The 20886-nt window shown below is 26.5% G+C and overlaps 3 protein-coding genes across 5 annotated transcripts; 1 reads left to right on the top strand and 2 right to left on the bottom strand.

Moving 5' to 3' along the window:
• The first annotated feature begins 1269 nt into the window (after nt 1-1269).
• On the top strand, nt 1270-10161 carry LOC112602163 (adenosine 3'-phospho 5'-phosphosulfate transporter 1). 2 transcript variants are annotated; one of them, XM_025350119.1, is made up of 9 exons: nt 1270-1313; nt 1783-1964; nt 2061-2257; nt 2342-2566; nt 2631-2781; nt 2854-3065; nt 3130-3255; nt 3502-3669; nt 10138-10161. In XM_025350119.1, the coding sequence occupies exons 1-8, from the start codon at nt 1285-1287 to the stop codon at nt 3661-3663; spliced, it is 1284 nt and encodes a 427-aa protein (XP_025205904.1). In that variant the 5' UTR covers nt 1270-1284; the 3' UTR covers nt 3664-3669; nt 10138-10161. The 2 variants fall into 2 exon arrangements, with proteins under 2 accessions (XP_025205904.1, XP_025205903.1); XM_025350118.1 differs by lacking the exon at nt 10138-10161 and adding an exon at nt 3798-3889.
• Nucleotides 3546-4634, bottom strand: LOC112602165 (transmembrane protein 80-like). The gene is made up of 2 exons (XM_025350122.1): nt 3761-4634; nt 3546-3637 (listed from the first exon to the last, which is right to left on the bottom strand). Exon 1 carries the CDS (start codon nt 4185-4187, stop codon nt 3765-3767), a length of 423 nt encoding a protein of 140 aa, XP_025205907.1. The 5' UTR covers nt 4188-4634; the 3' UTR covers nt 3546-3637; nt 3761-3764.
• LOC112602164 (lysosomal acid phosphatase-like) lies at nt 8002-12341 on the bottom strand. Of its 2 annotated transcripts, XM_025350120.1 has the most exons (7): nt 11926-12341; nt 11591-11683; nt 10570-10812; nt 9371-9550; nt 9137-9266; nt 8508-8713; nt 8006-8359 (listed from the first exon to the last, which is right to left on the bottom strand). In XM_025350120.1, exons 1-7 carry the CDS (start codon nt 12082-12084, stop codon nt 8207-8209), a joined length of 1164 nt encoding a protein of 387 aa, XP_025205905.1. In that variant the 5' UTR covers nt 12085-12341; the 3' UTR covers nt 8006-8206. The 2 variants fall into 2 exon arrangements, with proteins under 2 accessions (XP_025205906.1, XP_025205905.1); XM_025350121.1 differs by lacking the exon at nt 11926-12341 and having other exon boundaries at nt 8002-8359; nt 10570-10825; nt 11591-11679.
• Between the last annotated feature and the right edge of the window lie 8545 nt (nt 12342-20886).

Raw genomic sequence — 20886 nt, 5'->3', positions numbered from 1 at the left:
AGTTTAAATTAATGTATTATTTAAATCTTGATAATTAAAATAATTGATAAACACTAAATAAGTGTACATCCAAGATTTTTTTTTAAGAAAAAGCTTACAAGTTTTCTATTTTCCTTTACACTAGAAATAAACACCTACACTTGTATTTATATTTTATAAAAGATTTTGGTAGCCCATTTAAACATAATTGTCCGATTGTTAATTGTGTTTATGAGGTAAGTTTTGATTTATAAAAATATGAACTTTCAACCATAAATACTTGTACTTACTGGTAATATTGCAAAATATATTTTCAAAAGTAACCACATAAATTTTAACTACCAATTGTGTAGTGGTGTAATTAAGAAATAATTTTTGAATTTTTAATACCTCAATAAATTTGAATTTGACTTTTGCAACAAAAAAATTATTTAGTACTTTGTGGCATATTTTTTTCATAAAATTTGAGAACATTTTTAAAACTAGTTATTATTATACACCTAGTCATTGTTCTCAAACGACAACTGATTAAATCGCTATATACCCATCAGTATTTAAAATACATTTCAACAAAAATTAATCCAGTTGCAAATACTAATTAAGTACGAACAATTAATCTGTATCTACCTTTTGTAATTCATAATAATAAATAGAAAATATAAACCAATGTAATATATTTCTGACAAATTAATAGATACTCTACAGTCTAAAATAATGTATAAGCTCTAATAAAAAAAAATTGGATGGCTTTAGGACTACTAGAGAGAGCAATAAATAAATCTTGATTTTTCATCTTATTTAATAATATTACAAATAAATAATAGATGTAAAGGAATTAAAAGTTCTTTTAATATTTATGTCTGACTGTCCGAGTGATGACATCTTATCAATTTGCTGTGGATAATGCACTATTTAAGATAACGTTTACTTTACTTCATACTATTTAGTGATAACATAGTAATATACCTAAACGGCTATTATAGTTTTATAGTTTAAAAAATATAAATATTAGGTATATAAATAAAAAAAAGAATTAAAATTATTAATTAATAGATTAACTATTATCATGTCTCTCATTATTTTCGATTTTAATAAATGTACAATTTAACTTGAAAAATGTATTTGATACCTTCCTAATTAATTATTGTAAACATTTTTGTATTTCTTTTATAACACAATTTAAAATGTATAAAAATAATATTATAATTTTGACAGTTAATATTGTTAATTACTGTATGAAAAAAATTAATAATTTATCAATAAGTTCATCCCTTTGTTTTATTCAATAAAAAAGTAACATCTGCAATGGCATTTCTTTCATGTATAAAATTATGGTATGTATTTGATAAAAATAAATATTTATGTATTAATTCTAATTAGTTTAATTATGTATGTGCTGCATTTAAAACTTAATATTTATTTTATATTACCTGTATTAATGCCTTTGTTTTTACTTAAATTTATTTTTGTTAAAGATTAAAAAATTAGATTTTTATTTTAATAGTTACGTTCTGTATTATGAATAAGTTATTTATGTAAAATATTTTTGTTCTTAGTAAAAATAAATTAAATTAAATTATTTATTTTTATTTTTATTTGATAATTATTGGCTAATTTGAATAGTATTCAATTTTTATATCTACACAAATTTATTGTTTGTTTAAAAATTTAGTGAAAGTAATTACTTACTAATTTGTATGTGATAAGCATTTAAATAAGTTATGCTGGAAAATATTTATAGTTAAGATGTTATATTTAAGACCTTTGTAATTATTAATTTCATAAATTATGTATAATTTTTAGGTTTTCCATTTTGGTATCTATTATTACAATAATTATTTTACAAAATGTATTACCAGTTTTATCAAATTTGAATCAAAATGTATCTTCATTAAGTACTTTTATTAACAATAGTCTTGGATATTGTTTAATATTAATTCCTGGATATTGGCTTTACAAATTTGCAAAAAAACAAGATTTGGGAGGTAAAGAACTTAAGTAGATTATTTAAATTAATTTAATATTCAAGTTTTGTGAAGAATTGAAATTATAATTTTAATTACTTTTTTTAATGAATGCAGATAATCGGTTTACAAGTAGATTGTTAAAAACATTGTTTGGGGATAAGCATGATTTAGAACCAGAACAACCTTTAACACCTAGTTACAATGGACCAGCTAATTTTAGAAAAGATATAATAACCTTTGTATACTGTTTTGGAGGCTTGCAAGCATCTTATTTAATTTGGGGCGTAATTCAAGAAAAAATGATGTCCGAGGTAATTAAACCATTAATAATAATTTTAAGTAATCGATTTTGATTATCTTTTCTTCTTTTATACCTATTTATTTGTTTTTGTTAGTGCTATGGGACAAACGAAGCTTCAAAGTTTCATGATTCTCAAATGTTGGTGTTTTTGAATAGAGGTTTATCTACAGTTTTATCTGGTATATTTTTATTTATGAATGAAGGAATTCGATCTAAGAAATCACCACCATTATATAAATACAGCTATTGTACTGTGTCCAACATTATAAGTTCTTGGTGTCAATATGAGTCTCTCAAATATGTCAGTTTTCCTACTCAGGTATGCTTCTGAACTTATCTTCAATATTATAATTAAATTATTTTATATTGTGAATATTATTAAGGTATTAGCAAAAACTTGTAAAATTATCCCTGTCATGTTAATGGGAAAATTAATGTCTGGTAAAAAATACCAATATTACGAGTATGTTACGGCGATAGGAATTTGGATTGGTATGGCTATATTTCAGTTTTTTACAGAAAACAAACATTCTGGTAAATACTTTAATTGTTTTTTATTTTTTGTGATTAGCTTACTCACATCAACTTATTTAAATTTTTCTTTAGACATCACAACTTGTGTAGCTGGAGTCATCTTACTTGTAGGATACTTAGCAACAGACAGTTTCACATCAACATGGCAAGGGGAAATGTTCACACAATACCAAGTTACTTCTATGCAAATGGTTTTTGCTAATTCATTACTATCATCACTTCTTACAACTATACCACTATATCAAGTGGGCTCATTCAAAAAAACATATGAATTTATTATAGAGGTGTTTAATTGATGTTGATTTTATTATTATATGCACAAAAAAGTAACATATTTTTTTATTTTAGTATCCAGCGTTTTTAACTGACTGTATAGTTTTGTCTGTAAGCTCTGCATGTGGGCAACTATTTATATATAAAACTATTTCTAAGTTCGGACCAATCGTGTTGACTATTATAATGACCATAAGACAAGTAAAAGAAACCATTATTTAATAGTATTTAAATATATTTTATCAAACCTAAATTTAGTTATACTAGTAATTAAAAACAAACTATAGCCGTTTTTAAGTTTTCTTAACTTAATGTTTACTTATTGTTTTTTTTAAATATCAAATCATATACTTGTACTATGTTTTATATATATATATATAATTTTTTTTTTTGTATTTTACTATTTATGTCATAAAAAAAAACTTAATTATCAATATTATTTTTCAGGGTCTATCAATAGTGATTTCCTGCATAAGATATCATCACCCTATTGGCATAATGGCTGCGCTCGGAATTGTTCTTGTATTCATTTCAGTATTTGTACGTTGCTATTGTCATTTCCGTGTTAAATCAAAAAAAGTTCCTAATCATACAACATTCAAAGTATAAATCAAGGTAATAAAATTGACTAGTTTATGATTTAAAAAAAAAAATATTTTGTGTTTATGTACAAATAAAAAATAACAAATAATTGTTTTTAAATTACAATTTCATGTTGTTGAATCACTGCTTTTGAATGTCAGTAATGATACAATGCCAAAGAAAACTTGAGTTGCTTGAAGCATAAGTTGTATGCATCCTAGAATAGTTTCCAGCACGAAAGTCCTTTTTTGCCACAGCAAAAAATACAGTACTCCTATTGCTGATGGCACAGTCAAAATGAGTGAAAGAACGACACATATTGCTTTGTCGGCTGCATTGTCCCGACGCGATAAAAACGTGCGAAACACTTCAATGAGACATAGAAACACAAATACTGTCATATCAGTCCCAAGTTCTTTTCGAGTAAACGTCTTTTTTTGAGCATCATCAATTGATTTGGCACATATAAGTGAGAACTCAAACGTTGAAAACATACCAAAGTAGTAGGAATTAAGGTACATTAACACTTCAAACATCAGAGGTGCTTCCATTTCGCATCACAAAATTATTTAAATATGAATAGAAACGTTTGATTTGACACGCAGTCTGCAGAGTTACTAACTTAATACACTCGAATACTTTATTGCTATCTAGCTATTTTCGTCCACATGGTCTGACCCTGGTAATCAATAAACTACAATGTTGCCCGAGTTGTATCTCAAAATGTTAAGTTAAAAACAAGGGAAATATTTAAAACTTAAAACACATTTTTTCGTTTTAAAACCTCATAAAAATGTAATACGTATTTCATTTTTACTCGAATTCGTTTTAGATGTGATTGTTTATTAATAATTAATTGTAAAACAAAAATGTTCTTAATTTGTTGTTTGGTATTTAGTTTTGCGTGCCGAATTTTGAGTACCCCTGAACTTTCGTTGCGTGGGTATATTATAATACAGGGCGTTTGAAAATCCATTTTTAAAATTAAGTTATTTTTAACATTTTTGTTTAATAAAACAAACTATTATTTATGTTATACTCAACATTTTTGTTCAATAAAATAAACTATTAATTATATTTGATTGAAACTATAATAAATTTAAAAATAGTAAACCTTTATCGTCGTAAATTGTTGTAACTTTATTTGAATTTTGTTGCGTTTAAGCTTAAATTAGTTTTAATAAAAACAAATTAAATAAGTAATACCTATTTATTGCCGGTTGTCGTTTGCGCACCACTATTGTATTTTTGACCTTTTTTGTTAGACAGTTGCGCATCGTTCAATTTTTGGGTTATACATCATTTGCGTATCAACCGTTTAAAACGTCTTACATCACTTGCACATCAATATTATTTAACAATAAGACTAAAAAAGGTGTATGCCTAAAAGTGCTAGTTGTTTTCTAACTTCTATATTAAAATTCATACATCTCCAAATTTACTTTCGTAACATTTAATTTTCAAATATTTTACAGATATTTCTGTGTTAAGATATGTAATAGGTATAATAATATTGTGTAGGTAATCAGTTATTAATAACACAACTAAAATGTATGGTTGATAAATCGATTTTTATCGCAAAGTGTATCAAACGAGATAGTAGATTACTGGACAATAAAACGCGTGAGACACTATCGAGACGTGAACATTATATTATTATATTGTAATCATGAGTACCTACATGTAATCATGAGTAAATTCAAATTTGTTAAATCAAATCGTGGAAAAGCTGGAATAATTTTCCAAAAGTATTTTTATACGGAAAGAAATACTGAAAACTTGTGAGATCATGTTGATATTGTGTCCGAAAAAAAGATTGCTATGCTTCAATAAAAATCAATGAACACCGAAAAGTGATGTTAGAAATATGCGGAGAACACATATATATCAAATTGACGGAATCGGAGGTAGAGAGACACGAAGTAAGTCAAATTAAGAATTATAAATTCATTTTTTAAAATAACTTTGTAAAAGGTAAATCAATTCCCTTTAACAACAAGGGTGAACGGCTTAAACTTAAAAAGTAAACATGCGTGCAATTATGCGCAGAATCATTTTCTTTTCAGATCAAAAACACTATAAAAAGAAAAGCCTAAAAAAATTATACGGAAAGCAATATCTGAAGCAGGTCATTTAATGGTCAATGATATTTCTAACTATAGACAAAATATATACCTACCTATAGAAAATATAGGAAGGTTTTACCAATGTTGCTGAAATTATATGATAATAAAGCTATTTTGCAATTATCTTCTTCGTAGGAACCACTTATAGCTTAAAAAAAAAAAAAACAATTTCTTTATACTAATAAGTTATAACAATAAAATTGTATTATTAACTTCTGAAACAAATTTAAAAACTTAATGACAATTCAGAATATATTCTGGCAAAGGACCTATAGTCTATAGATATTGTCCAAAATATTTTAATCGACTATATACGATACATATTTACAAAAACAGTCTATACTTACCAGTTATCCTTGGCTTATTATTTTTTAGCCAGAAAAACCACAACAGATTATAATAGAATGTGGGGATTTTTTATAAATACATATGATTTAATGAATTTAGTATTCAATCCAAAATCAATGACAGAGTAGATTTTGAAAGTAGTGCACATTTGGCAATTATACACCTTTTTCTCTATGCAATATATATGGATGTAGATTTCATCTTGGACAAGTCTGGTGTAGGAAGCTTGATCAAGATTTTCCTTACCTACGAAACGAATATAAAAATAATTTATTTCTTACTTCTTATACTTAACCGTAAAATCTACATAAAGTCATATACTTTGTATCTACAATTTATCAATTCTATCACATAATATTATGTGTTGAGGATTTATCACTAAAAACCCGTATGATCGCCCATCCAAGAGCTAGCGACATAGTCGATGATGACATAAGATCACGTTAATGATTGAGGCCAACCACTGTACCACATCAGACTACACTATTTGTAATAAGTATTATTTTTTATTTTTATTTTCACATTATCAACAAATTATGATTTGAAAACTTGTTTCATAAATTTTTTTCTGAAGAATAAGTAAAAATAAAAATGTTGATCTTACAATATAGGTACATAGTGCAATTTAAAAAAGTCAAACTTAAATTACGCAACAAAAAAATACAAACATCTTTTAGATACTTTTATTTAAATGCATATAAAAATGACAAATTTGAAAACTAAAAATTAGGAGGTTAAATGTTTTTATAGCTAGGTGTTAGTTACTTAGTTATTTTGTACTTACCTTACTTGCCGATTTTTATTTTGCAAAACAGTAAGCTGATTTTATCCCAATCTGCATGCCTCTGACGAGTCTGATGATAAGTACCTATACTTATTTATCTAACCACTCGGAATCGATATTTGTGCAATACGATGATTTATTATTACATTAAAGCATATTATCCAATTTTTATTTATTACATAATATGTACGATTTAGTAAACTCCTATTTTGCGCTTGAGTAGTTTATTAGGTACTTAGTGTATTATAATATACAGGACCGGATTTAAGAAAATGCAAACTATGCGGTCGCACAGGCGGCAAAATTGTGTTAAATATTTATTAATAAAATTACATAATTTCTTAAATTTATTTTAATATATCAACATTTTGAACGATATATTATGTATTAATTTATTTGTAGCAAAGTAGTATGTACTTATTTTTCTCTCAGAAAATCATCGATGACGACGACGATTATTTTTTATTATAAACTATAGTTTATCTAATTGTTTATAGAATATAAATACTAAGATAAAATACTTTACGTTGTATAAACATTTGCTTTATTGAAGCGGTAATGATATGAGTTCATTTGTTTATAATAATTGAATTGTTTGTCCACCAATAAATATAAACGTACACGTAAATTATTTATAGTGACGAGTGTTAACATATTTTTGATGACCATATTATTGATATTATAGAAATATAGAATATAGATTAAAATTTAATTTAATAGGTACTTATTTTTATTCTAATACATAATACATTATAAATGTAAACCGATAAAAGTTAAATTGGTATCAATATAAAAAAAAAATCAAAAGAAAACACCGATTAGTAAATTAATGTTACACCCGCTACTGATTATATATTCAATTGTATTTTAAATTTAAAAGCAAAATTATTTTTATCTAGCCAATTATTAATGATTAATGACTGATAAAAATGTTAAAATTTTTGACTTTGTTAAATAGTTGAGTGTTTTAATAAGATAAAAAAAAAGAAAAAATCATGTGTAACCAATTTCATTTTATACGTCGTAGTTCATGCATCTATAATTTCTAAAACATCAAAGTTATAATACATTTATACGTATATTATTAAATTATTTAAATAGCATGAAAAAAAAAGTGTAAATCTAAGTTTTAACTACATAGAAGACAGATAGCCGATAGGTAATAATAATACAAACTAGACAAAGTTTTGTAAAATATTAAAACTATTCTTTTTTTTTAGAATTAGATAAGTGTCTAAAATAATCATAGATTATTCAAAACAAATCTTTAATAGATACGGTTAAATGTAAATGATAATAATAATAAATGAGATTAACTTTCTAATTGTTGACACTCATCATCAAATTTTCCAGAAAAATTATTGTCTAAAATATTTTTAAAGTCCTTAAATTTGCATGGATTACCGCAAGTAGATATTGGAACTTCTATTCCTTTTTCATTGTCCCAACGATCGTAAAAGTACACCTATAAAAAGTTTAATTTAGTGATAGTAGATAATAGCTGTATGGTATAAACTATAATCTATAAAATAGAAATTAGCGAGTAGAATACTCGTTTAACAGTTAAGTATTCTGTAAATATTAGTTATTAATTAACAATTATAATATCATACTTTGATAGTGTATTCATTAATTTCGTCATAATACAAATGAAAATGTAACGAAGCACCAAAATTGGGCATGTCAATATTTGTATTGCCTAGAAAGCTCATTGCCATTGCTACACTAATATCGTGTCCTGAATAAAGATACATTTTTCTTGTATCATTATTATTTGAACGTGATTCCATGTTTAAGCCAATTTCATTTAGCAGAGATCCTTTAACACGTATAAAAAAAATTAATATGTTTCAAAATTAATATTTAATTTTTTTTTTTTAATTGTTAAAACTTTTAATGTTTCCAATAATTAATATGTTACTTGTTCGAAAACTCGATTTTGATAAATCGAAATACTGTTTTGGAATATAAAATAAAAAATGTATGCTAGCTGTCATTTTTGAGTAAATAATTAAAAGTTATAACAATTAATATTTGTAAGACATTTTTTTTTTTTTAATGATGTTTTGTAATGACTTAAATTTTTTTTAAATATATATTTTCAAAAATATTAGTGGTTTTTAAAATAATAAGTGTCTTATACTAAATGGATCATATATGTTGGATCAGGTCATTTTAGATTGAATGAATAAATATTGAATATGAATCATATTCGATTATCGCAATAAACAATTTTACTCACCTATAATAATTTTCTGAAATCTACTATTTTCAAAACACATTCTTGTTATTTTTTTATTTCTAGAAATTGACTTTATTTTTTCAATGTGGTAAGGCTTAATCCATTCCGGCAGTGGTAAGCCTTCAGCCATCTTTAGGAATAACACCATATAAAAATAAATTACTAGTACCTAGTGTGCTTTAAACACACTATAGTTACATAATGTATTTAAATTTATGTTTTATATATACATACTTGACATAAAAATAGGTCGTCTAGCCTTATTATATTCGTATTAGTGATCGGTTGTCCACATTTTTCAGACAAATACGACAATAATGTTGTTGTATTTTCGTCGGCAAGATTGCCTATTTGAATAAATAACTTATTCATCATAAAATCAAAAGCTAGACATTTTCCTCGTTCATCAAACAACTGCAGAAAAATAAATGGTATAAATTAATTATTACCTAGGTATTTAATATACAGAACACTGAGATCTTGAGTAGCTTATTATTTCGAACAATTTGCCCTTCAGCACTGATAATTGCCTCTTAAGACTTCTATTTTAACTCTGCTAGTGATTAAACATGGAAAAATTAATTTATTAAAAGGGTTGAAGGAGACGATTTGAAAAAATTACAGATATTTTTGATGAGTGATAAGGTTTTATTGGAAAAAGTATGAACTATTTGCGATGAGACTACACTAGTGCATGTAGGGCCGCCCGGGAATTGGGCCACAATTAAATTATAAGTTTATACTAATATTAAAAGCGTATAAGAACATTAAAAGCCAGAAAACGAACTTTAATAAAATTCGAAAAAAATTATAATCCCAATGAAATTAAAAAATACGAAGAAGGAGTAAAAATAATCAATAAACGTTATATTATATTCGTATATTCCTGCAGTATTATACATTTATGATCCAATCTCTAGATACACTATAAAAACATAGATTTATTTATAGTCCAATCTCCGAGTAGTAAAAGGTAAACAAATATTTATTTTTTTTTTCAGGTAAATAAAATGTGGCCCAATTACCGACCGTCCGTGCAGTAGCTAGTGATCAACTATTTACTACAAGTTAACAAGCTAACAAGTTAATTTTTTGTTCTTTATATCCAAAATTCTGCGAGACATCAATATGTGCATGTTTTAAAAAAGTATATGTGTTCATCAGTAAGTTTATCAAAATAAAAATATTGCATCATATAATTTACTCATTTTAACATATATTAATTTTGAATAGAATTATTGTACGCATATATGAAGCAAGGACAGACCAAGGTTGAGGAGTCGAATGGTTGCCCTTTCCCAAATTAAATAAAAAAAGATATTATTGGGCCAAGCTTTTTGCTTTTTTTTTTGCTGTTTATACGCCCCCTCCCCCCATGGACAATTTCTGAATCCGTCTTTGATCTAAAGTAATTAATATAAAAGCATACATACTGTTCCGTGGTCTGGCGAATCGTTGTAAATAGGAATAGGCTGCCAAATAGTTTCCGTGTCTGACCATTTTTGATAGTCTTTTGGTGGATACATTCCAGCTAAAACCATTGCTGCTGACATGAAAGTCCGTCTTTTGTTAGTAGTTTTGGTTAAGATCTCACTATCCAAATATAAGTCACTTAAGAAACCATTGTATAAGCGTCGAAATATTTGTCCTTTTTTGTACATATTTTGCTTTCCTTTCTGTTGATTAACACTATTTGAGAAAATGACACAGTAAACGCTTTTTAATCTATACGTTTTCATTAAATTGTGACTATGAAAGAAGTAGGCTACATCAATCTTGAATTTATAGATTTTAAACCAAGCCATAAATCTATTGATTTTTCGAATACAATGTGTTTTTTTCATTTTTGTAATGTGTACCTACCGTGTACCTACATAATAAGTAGTCAATAAAATACTTGATTTTCAGGTTTGAAAGTGGTTTTAGATAGTAAATCAAATATAGTTTATATTTTTGAAAGGTCTAATTAAAAATAAGTATTTTTCAAAATAATTGGTAAAAACTGAAAAAATTAAAGAAAATGGGAATTTTTTATGTAAAATCAGTTTTTGATAAAATCAATTTTATTTATTTATTTATTTTTTTTTTTGTAATTTAAAAGTGAATATTTGTAAATATTTGAAATTCTTATAAAATGTTTATGTACATTATCATTTTCAATGCATGATTTAATTTTGTATTAAATTAATCTACATAATTTGGAAATTTGTGTGTAGTATAATTCATAGTATATATAAAAATTGTATGTCCCCCATGAATATTTTTTTGAATTATAACAAAATAAATAATATCATTATTCATCGTTAAAATAAAATAGGTTTATTTTTTAATCTGTTCAGAATCTAAACACAAATCAATGTCAACGTATATTATAATATAAAAGCATATTTTAAATTTCTATCGACACATACAAATATTTTTATAACATTGCAATGATCATTAGTTTATACCTACTTTAGTTAATTCTCCGTTTCCTTCAGGAAAAGCATTTTTGTGTGGGTCTGTTTTGTACTTGAATATTGGCGCTCTATTTCCATGACGAAATAACTGTAAAAGATGTACATTGATTTTTTTTTTTTTAATGTACTTACAAGTTATAAAATTTAATTTTTAATATCTTGTTTTGTTTAATATATTAAAATAATATAATTTTTAAATGATATATTTTAAATAAAACGGTAAAGTACCTTCTCATTTTATTTTTTTAAATTTTATTTTTTTAAATTTTAAATATTTTTAGTTTTGAGGTATACATTTTGGTCATCTCAGTATAAATTATTAATACATACTATGTTGACAAATTTGAGTGTAGGATCTGAAAATATTCCCGGTTCAATGACGTTGTTGGTTTGTCGTCCCGATCGAAAATTGTTTATGCAAATGGCACTACCGACAAAAAAGATAGACAAGCCAAAGTAAAAAAAAACTTTTTTGAAATCTATTGCCATAATTAATAATTTTATAAAAGTATAAAAAACTAATAAAAAATAATATTTATAGTCGATTCACGTAAAATTTGCTCTTCTTTATCTTCACAAAATTTCGCAAGTACTATTCATGTGAGTATTCAAGATAAGCATCATGCGTTTGTTCGAATTGTATACAAGGAAAGGAACATACATTTTCGCAGATTAAAAAATAAATTTATATTATAGGTACATTCAACAGATTTATTATAATTGCGTTAGTATTTAGTAGCACTGCCTACCGGTAACAAACTGAATACTAATACATTTTTATCATATAATACCATACAGGTGATGAAGGTTATCCTCTTTTGTATCTAAATACTGATAATTTAATAACTAAGTAAAACTAGAGAAGCAACTATGATGGTTAATGATTATATGTATATATACAGTAGAACCTCTCTAATCCGTCACCTTCGGGACTGGGGCGGTGTGGTCGGAACGCGAAAAAGGTCGGATTATCAGAATATACAGAACATTTTTTTACTTACATATTACATACAAGATTATATCAGAAATTTATTATATTTTACATTTCTTAGAAAAAAATTCAGTTATAGATTTTTATTTAGCAAATGACATTCTAGACTTAGCTGCAATATTTCAAAATACGCACACCAATAGAAACGATACGAGAGAGGTCGGAGTACTAAAGAAGACAAGTGATAAGGGAAATATTAAACTATAGCAATTAATTTTATATAATATTTTCTATAAAGTAGAAAATCCAAATTGTATTTTTAAATTACATAGTATTCATATCGATAATACTATAGTCGGATCAACCGGAGCGGCGGACCAGTCGAGGGCGGATGAGAGGGGTTCTAGTGTAATTATTTTATAATTGATTGATGTATACAAATAATGGATTTAAGGGAATTGAAGGCACATAATAATGAGATTTTAAATTTCCGTCGGTGAAACGGTGGCAACAAGAAGAGTGGGTTCGTATTGAGCTAGGCGAAACCATTTTGGACCAAAAATGTACCCTTCCCTTTTCGGCCGATTCACTTTTCGATTAAATTTAAAATAGATCGATTCCTTTTTCGACCAAAATCGTATTCTTCCCTTTTCGGCCAAAACAAAATTTTATGTAATTAATGTAAAAAATAAAATAATTGGTAGTTATATAATTTTTTGTAAAATTAGGGAAATTGATAATTATATAAATTTGAAAATGATTAAAAGTACAAATTGCATAAAACGTTATAAAATAAAATGCGGAAATTATTTAAAATAAAAGAATGGCTATATATTAACATCATTTTTATGATAATATGTCACAAACCTACTTATATGATTTAAATTTTATTTTTTTTATAAAATTATACATATTACATACTATGACATAATATTAACATAAAAATAATGTTAATATATAGTTATTCTTATATCTTAAATAATTTTCTACACTTTATTTTACAAAATTTTATACATTTTACACTTTTAATCATTTTCAAAATCATATAATTATATAATAATTGCTCTAATTTTATGAAAATTATATAACAATTATTTTAGTTTTTTACATATATCATATTAAATTTTGTTTTGGTCGAAAAGGGAATCGACCTATTTTAAGTTTAGTTGAAAAGTGAATCAGCCGAAAAGAGAAGAGTACGTTTTTGGTTGAAAACGGCTATGTCCGTTGAGGTCCGTCATCAGAGACTGAAGTATAAATTTAATTCGAGGTTATAGATTGGGAATCAGTATTACACAATTTAGTTATATAATACCATTGATTATAAATAGTAGATATAAACAATAACTCACTGCAATACAAATAATTACGCTGCTCTTTAAATGGCAGGTGTCACCACGAGGCGCTCTGCGCAGTTATTAGTTTTGGCGGATGTCGCTATACTCACTAGAAGTTCATAGAAGTGGGGACTAATTAAACTGAGTTGTGACATTAATCGACATCGAAATTCAAAGTAGGAAACCGAGAAGGCGAGAATACACAACTAAGTACTAGACTTTGGATTTTTATCATTTGAGTCAGTGACTACCTGCTTAGTGTTTAATATATATATTAAAAATTGTCTATAATACGTTTATAGCTTATACCTATACTGATTATACTATTATGATATATAATTGACAAAAAGTTATGATTGTTATAAGCATGTTACATTATAAAATACAAATAAGCAATGTAATATTATGCTGATATATATATACAATAATATTTTATATATTAGCCATGTAATAGTAATCACATTAAAAATATTTAATTATTAAATATTTTAAATACTGCATAAATAGGTATTAACTATATTGAAAAATAAAGGGAATATGGATATACCAATTCATCTTACTATTAAATTGTGAGTAGTTTTCTCAATATTCTTCTCGATCTCCAAGACCATTCTCGTAGTTTATTTTTGAACGAATTAAAATATTTTGTTACTATTTTTAAGTTATCAAAATACAAATAGTGTTTGTTTTGGTATAACATTAATGATTAATACCGTTCACACTCAACAGCCACCGGCTAATGGTAGTATTTATATGTATATTTAATTCTATAACCGTGTACTGTCCTGTGTTTTTTATTTAATTGATATAAAATAAATTGTTTAAAAAATATATATATAAATATCAGAAGATAAATGTGTCTATTTTGGCTGTAATTTGACAAGAAGGTCATCGAAAAATATTTTACATCCATTTCCAGTCAATATTGAATTACACAAGCAATAGATAATTAGTTCAGGTAAGTATTTAAAATAAAAACAGTTACAAAATAATACTATTAAAATTAAAAACCACAAGTATTGTACCTATTATATAATTATATATTTATATAATCTAGAAAACATAGACTTAGAAGGGATGAGCCCAAAAAAATTGAGAAAAAAATGCGTTTGTTCGAATCATTTCCATTCTTCTATGTATACGGATTCGACATCGATAAAACACTACTGATGAAAATATATACAATTGATAAATACTAAATACATAGTTAAAACAATAAATTTAAATAATAAAATCAGTAATTGTGAACACATATTTGTATTTTACAGATGCGAATAGAAATGTTGATATTCTACTGAATACTATGCCGACTAAAAACAATAAGTCAATGGCAATATTTTCAGGTAAAAATATAAATAAAATACTAAATGTACTGACACCGAAACGTAAATATCACACAGGAATAATTCACACTTCAACTTCACAATTGATATTTAATGATGACCCAGAGTCAGAAATTACACCAAATACAAAATCCTATGTATCGGAACTTACTCACTTACCAAGTCCTACTAAAAAGCCTAAAATTATCATTGTTTAACAAGTCCAACAAAAATCATTATAAGAAATTTGATGCTTCAAGAAAAATTAAATAATATAATATAACAATTAAAACGAAAACGCACTATAATTCAGTGTTTAAAAAAACAAAATAAAAATATATTACTAAAAACATTGACATTCAACAATTTTTTAACCAGTCACAATTTACTCCCATTAATTCCAAAACTCTTATGACAATGCAAATTTTACATAAAAATCGCAAATCTTGGACTAAATCAATGATAATACATAAATATACATATAATTTATAATTTTACTGAAAAATCTTTGATCGTCGCCGTAAAAATTATATTGCCTCCTAACATATTATTCCAAGAGGGGTTATTTCCTCCTACGAACTGTCTCTTAAACACAGCCATGGATATTAACCAAAAAAGCAGTATCTAATATATTTATATATATATATATATATATTATGCTAAGCAAAAAGACAGCAACTGATCAGTGACCACAAAATAAGATAATTTTGTTTAGTATAGCTTAAATACTGTATTTTCGTTTAGTATTGACATTGATTATATTATAGTAAGCAGATTGCCAATCTAAACCAAAAAGTAGTGAACGACCAAGTGCCGTCGACCATCATAGAGCCCTGTAGTAGTCAGCTGTCAATAGGGGATTGAGTATATTTCCTTTGACCATTGTTTCGGTTTGCGGTAATCGGTTGGTAGGAACGGTAATTAACAATTTTATAGCCGTGCGGTCTTCATTAAATATTAAATAATTGACTAACTACAAAGTAAAAACTAATAATACTCATGATTCACGAGTCATGGTCATTGGCCAATATGTTTATTAACAAATTCCAATACAAAAATAATATTACCTATTTAATATCGATGGATTTATTTTTAATTTTACAGCTGAGTGTATCGTTTAATGTTCAATAAGCGATATTTCCGATTATGTATATTTTAAATGAGTTAAGATTTTAATTTGTATTTCGTTTTTTGTGCTTTGAACTTTGTAGTAGTTACTAGTTACTAGTTAGTTTAATATAGAGTGTCGACGTGTGAATGCATGATTGTGATATTTATCGGCACTATTCATCCATATATTTTTATTTCTTTTATAGTGTTTTAAATATTTTTTTAAAAGCGATAATTCCTAATGGTATTCAGAAAATTAAAAAATTTAAGTATATTTAGATTTCCTAAAGATAAAGATATATTAGAAATACGAAAAATAAATTCAGGAATACCTATATATTATAATTAAAAACTAAATCGATTTATTTATACACAGTCAACTCGCGGTATACGAAGCTCAATACAACATATAAAATTGTCGTCCTCTTGAAAATCTCGTGAAATAACAAAAAATTAAATGTATTTTTGTTCCTTCGATAGAACGAAGCTTTTTTGACCAAAGCTCTCGCAATGTAATGAATTTTACAAGTTTGTATTGGCTATTAATATCATGCTATAAGAATATAAGATACAATTCATGTCGTCGTTATATGTATGAGTTACAGTGTTACACGTCTGCTAAAGAATAATGACTATTACACATTTATTGCTATCGACGACGAGTAGATTGACTGTGGTTCTCATAATGATGATGAGATTTTAAACAAAGCTGATGATAAAGAAGAATATTTTGACGAGCCATCCGTATCCTCGAAAAAAGCAAAATCAGTTCTTCGCGATCTCTCTTAAAATATTTACAGATACATGATATTTAATAAAATCTAAATTTTGAATTTTCTTTTAAATCATGTTAAAACGAATTTTGTTGATTTATAGATTTCGTTGAATTTATAGAAAAACGTTTGATTGTCTTAGCACTAGAACTTTGTATAGTAATAATCCATAAAATAGTGCATTAACAGATAATAGTATAGTTAAAGATTTGTTATCAAAGGCTTCTGAATATTTTAAAAATCTAACTATAAATGGAGTGTTAAGTTTTTTCGAGGAAGAAAAGAATCAAACATTACATAACATTTTACTAACAAACCGTTTAAATCAGGATTTAATTGAAAATTTATTTTTCATATTCTAGCTGAAAGAAGGTTATAATAATTAATAAATAAAAATTAAATATTAAGTACATACTTCCTTTAGCAGTACGTATATATTTTTGCTTTGTTAATCATTAGGAACAAAGTGTGAAGTCAGAAGACAATGTTATTGATGAGTGATGACATTAGTGTACTGCGTACCTAGAGTATATAATGATAATGGTGCGATGAGAATTGAAAGTATGAATGATTTATTATCTGATTCTGAATCTGTTTCTTCATTACCTCCCATTTTATCACCCAAAAAGTTAAAAGTACACGAAACAGAAAAAAAAACAAATTCATTACTTTAGAAAACTGTTTGGTTATGTACTCTTTGGAGTATTTAGCATTCAAATGTATAGACAAATTTAACTGTGAAATGAGTAAAACTGGTTTAGAATCAACGAAAAATATGAATAATCAAAATCAATTGATTATTTTACATATAAAAATTATCAAGATATCAACAAAGATGCGGGTTTCAAAGCACTAACTGAATTTATAACAGCATCATTGATCGTGCTCTGCTGCTCTATATATTTTCAAAAATTCAGCATCGGAAAAAAATCGGTATGAAATTAATTAATTGTTTTCAAGAAGATCAATTAATATCAATAAGGATTGATAAAAATGATAATATTTGCTTCAATAATTTTGTATTTATTTTCGAAAAACTCATCGTATGTAAAATATTCAATAAAGCGAAACGTTTTTTTGACAACATCACATATCAAGCAAAACTCAACAGAGTTAAAAAGTTTTGTTCGTGTTTAAAATTAGACAGTTAATATTTATTTAATATTGAGTAAGAAAAAAATATTGGTATTTAATTATAAATTACTATGATGTACCAGTAATATATTTTTTATTTATTAGATATGATCAAGATTTGCTCTATTGTTGAAATTTGGTAAATCTAGTGGTGTCCAATAAAAAAATATTCTCGCGCTAAGCAAGAAATAAAATTAAACAAAGCTCAATCGGATATTGCTTGCATTCATTTCATTAAAAACAAAAATCAAATATGGCAACATCATCTAGCGGCCGGAATTTAGAACGAGCGATAGTCGTGTGGACAGTTTCAAAACGAAAAAAGCGGTAGATAGCGCTGCAGTTATGTTCGAGACACGTAACCGGAATACCCAACACAATGTTGTCGAACTTTCGTCGATAAAAAGGAATAAGAAAACGATATAAACATTATAAACGTCTTATTTTTGTTCTTACCGTTATAGCCCTTGGTTTTCGTTTTTTATTAGGCTACCAGTTTTTTCGGTAAAAGTGGTAATAATGTGGTTTTGTAGTGAATGATGACTAAATGTTCAATTTCTTCCGCCTTTGTTTTTGTCGAGAATATAATACATTGACGACTTCAACGATATTAGTGGGTATTTCTCGGTGAATATTAAAAATACTTATCCATTTAGCTTGTCTCCTATCATAAAAAATAAAAATGACTTTGGTAATTTTTCAATCTTCGTAGAGAAGAAATGATTTTTCGACTGATGTTATTTGTTATGACTTATGATCATGTTGTAAAAATTTATAGTACCTAGGTAACATTTTAATGTTCAAGTGAAATAAATCATTGTGCATCAAAGTTTTGGGATTTGGATTTTTTATATTTATCCATTTAATTTTCCAGAATTACCGTTTAGTTTTTTTTATCTCCAGATCAGAATTTGTTCATATAGATATAGGTAGGTATCATTATTCATCATTATATTATACATTAATATACTGATTTTAATATTTTTTCTGTTTTATTTTTATTTTTGTTAACAGGAATCAATCCTTTTATTGAGATAATATCTAAATCTATCATTAATAAATCTAAAATTCAGATTTTCAATAAAATGGCCAATAAAGGAAATAAAAATAATAATTCTAAATCGTTCGTCAGGTTAACAAAACTAAATTATTCTTTCATGGATTGAATTTGAACTTGACACCTAAAGTTCATATTGGTATGGAATATTCCATCACAACACGCCAATGACTGAATAGATAAAGTTATTAGTTTGATTTTTTAGTAGACGTTTACAACTAATCTATTTCTATAAGGTTTTATTAGATGATTTTATTTTTATTGAATGTTTGTGTTTTAATTTAAAACCAACACCTAATATATAGTACCATTAGTAGTTAGTACCTATAGTAGTTGTAACAATAATAGGTAATTTTATATGTAGATTACTTTAATATTTATATTTAGTTTAATTAATTATGAGGTATGACATATGGGTTCAGAAAATAATAATTTGTTGAAATGATATAGGTAGGTATAAACGAGTAAAGGTTTTAATGATTAGGTAATACTAATAATAAAATGATTATTTTGGAATTTTATTGTTGTGTGGAGGAATGGGGTGGTAGGAAAGAGTGATATTGCTCTTACTTTTGTATAGTCGGTTTGATACTATAGTATGTGTATGTCTATGGTCATGGGTAGTTAAAAAATTATGTAGATCGGATTCGTTGAGTCCTCGATGATGCTTGTCTATTATAATATTGTTACTACTCATTGGATGCATCTTCGTAAAAACACCAAACTTACTTGAAGTCTATAGTCTATACAGTTCTCTGGACATACCCGGGTAAGATGCAGTACTTATTCATATTTTATTGGCAGTTGACTTATGCTGCGGTACTTGGTAAATCCTATCTTCAGAATTTCTAGATGATTGGAGGGCGATGGAAATCGGGTTGTCATTATCCAATATGGGAATAACATTGTTGCAATCAGATTTGTTGGCCAGAGGGGTTACCAATGGCCATAAAACCTATTTGTAATTTTTTATTGTACACCACTCATTGAACCCAAGTATGGTTCCCTACGAAAAGCAAATTCGTTATCACCCAATTTACTATTGAGGGGCCGCCATGAACTGTTATTAATCATTGTGTAGTTTAACGAATGAGTGACAATGATTATGCAGCAATGTGGGTATATAGTTAACACTAATTCCCTATTGTTGTATAAGTTCAAAATGTTGGGAAAAAATATTTATGATGTATGACGCAAGTCTTAGGTGTTGATTCCGTACGTCCGTTTGGTGTCGGAAATTTAATGAAGATAAGTTAAGTACACGTATCTAGCCCTTGGGCGCTAACTGCACTTGCAGCAGCTGATTGGTCACGTAAAAATTTGCAATAATAATGTATTTACAGCCATTTCGATAATGCGTTTTTGTGGTTTTATTTTTTTAGGGCATAAAATGAATAGTGAGTATAGTGAATTGTGAATTAATGAAAAACGAAAATATTTTCGATAACGTTCATTCGTTCATTACTCATAGTCGTCATTCGTTAATCCGGCAACCACGGAATTAGGAAATAATGTAATATATTTATAATAAATATCTTAGCGACGAATAGATAAGACCGTTGGCCGCACTGATGCGAGTGATTGCCGGGCCTAGCTATAGCTGCTCAGTTCGACACTTCGGCGATAC

The sequence above is a fragment of the Melanaphis sacchari genome, unplaced genomic scaffold (assembly GCF_002803265.2).
Source record: "Melanaphis sacchari strain LSU unplaced genomic scaffold, SCAv2.0 Contig84_pilon_pilon, whole genome shotgun sequence".
Lineage (NCBI taxonomy): Eukaryota > Metazoa > Arthropoda > Insecta > Hemiptera > Aphididae > Melanaphis > Melanaphis sacchari.
Note: the sequence above shows the minus strand (reverse complement) of the source record. Positions and strands in the feature narration are given on the sequence as shown.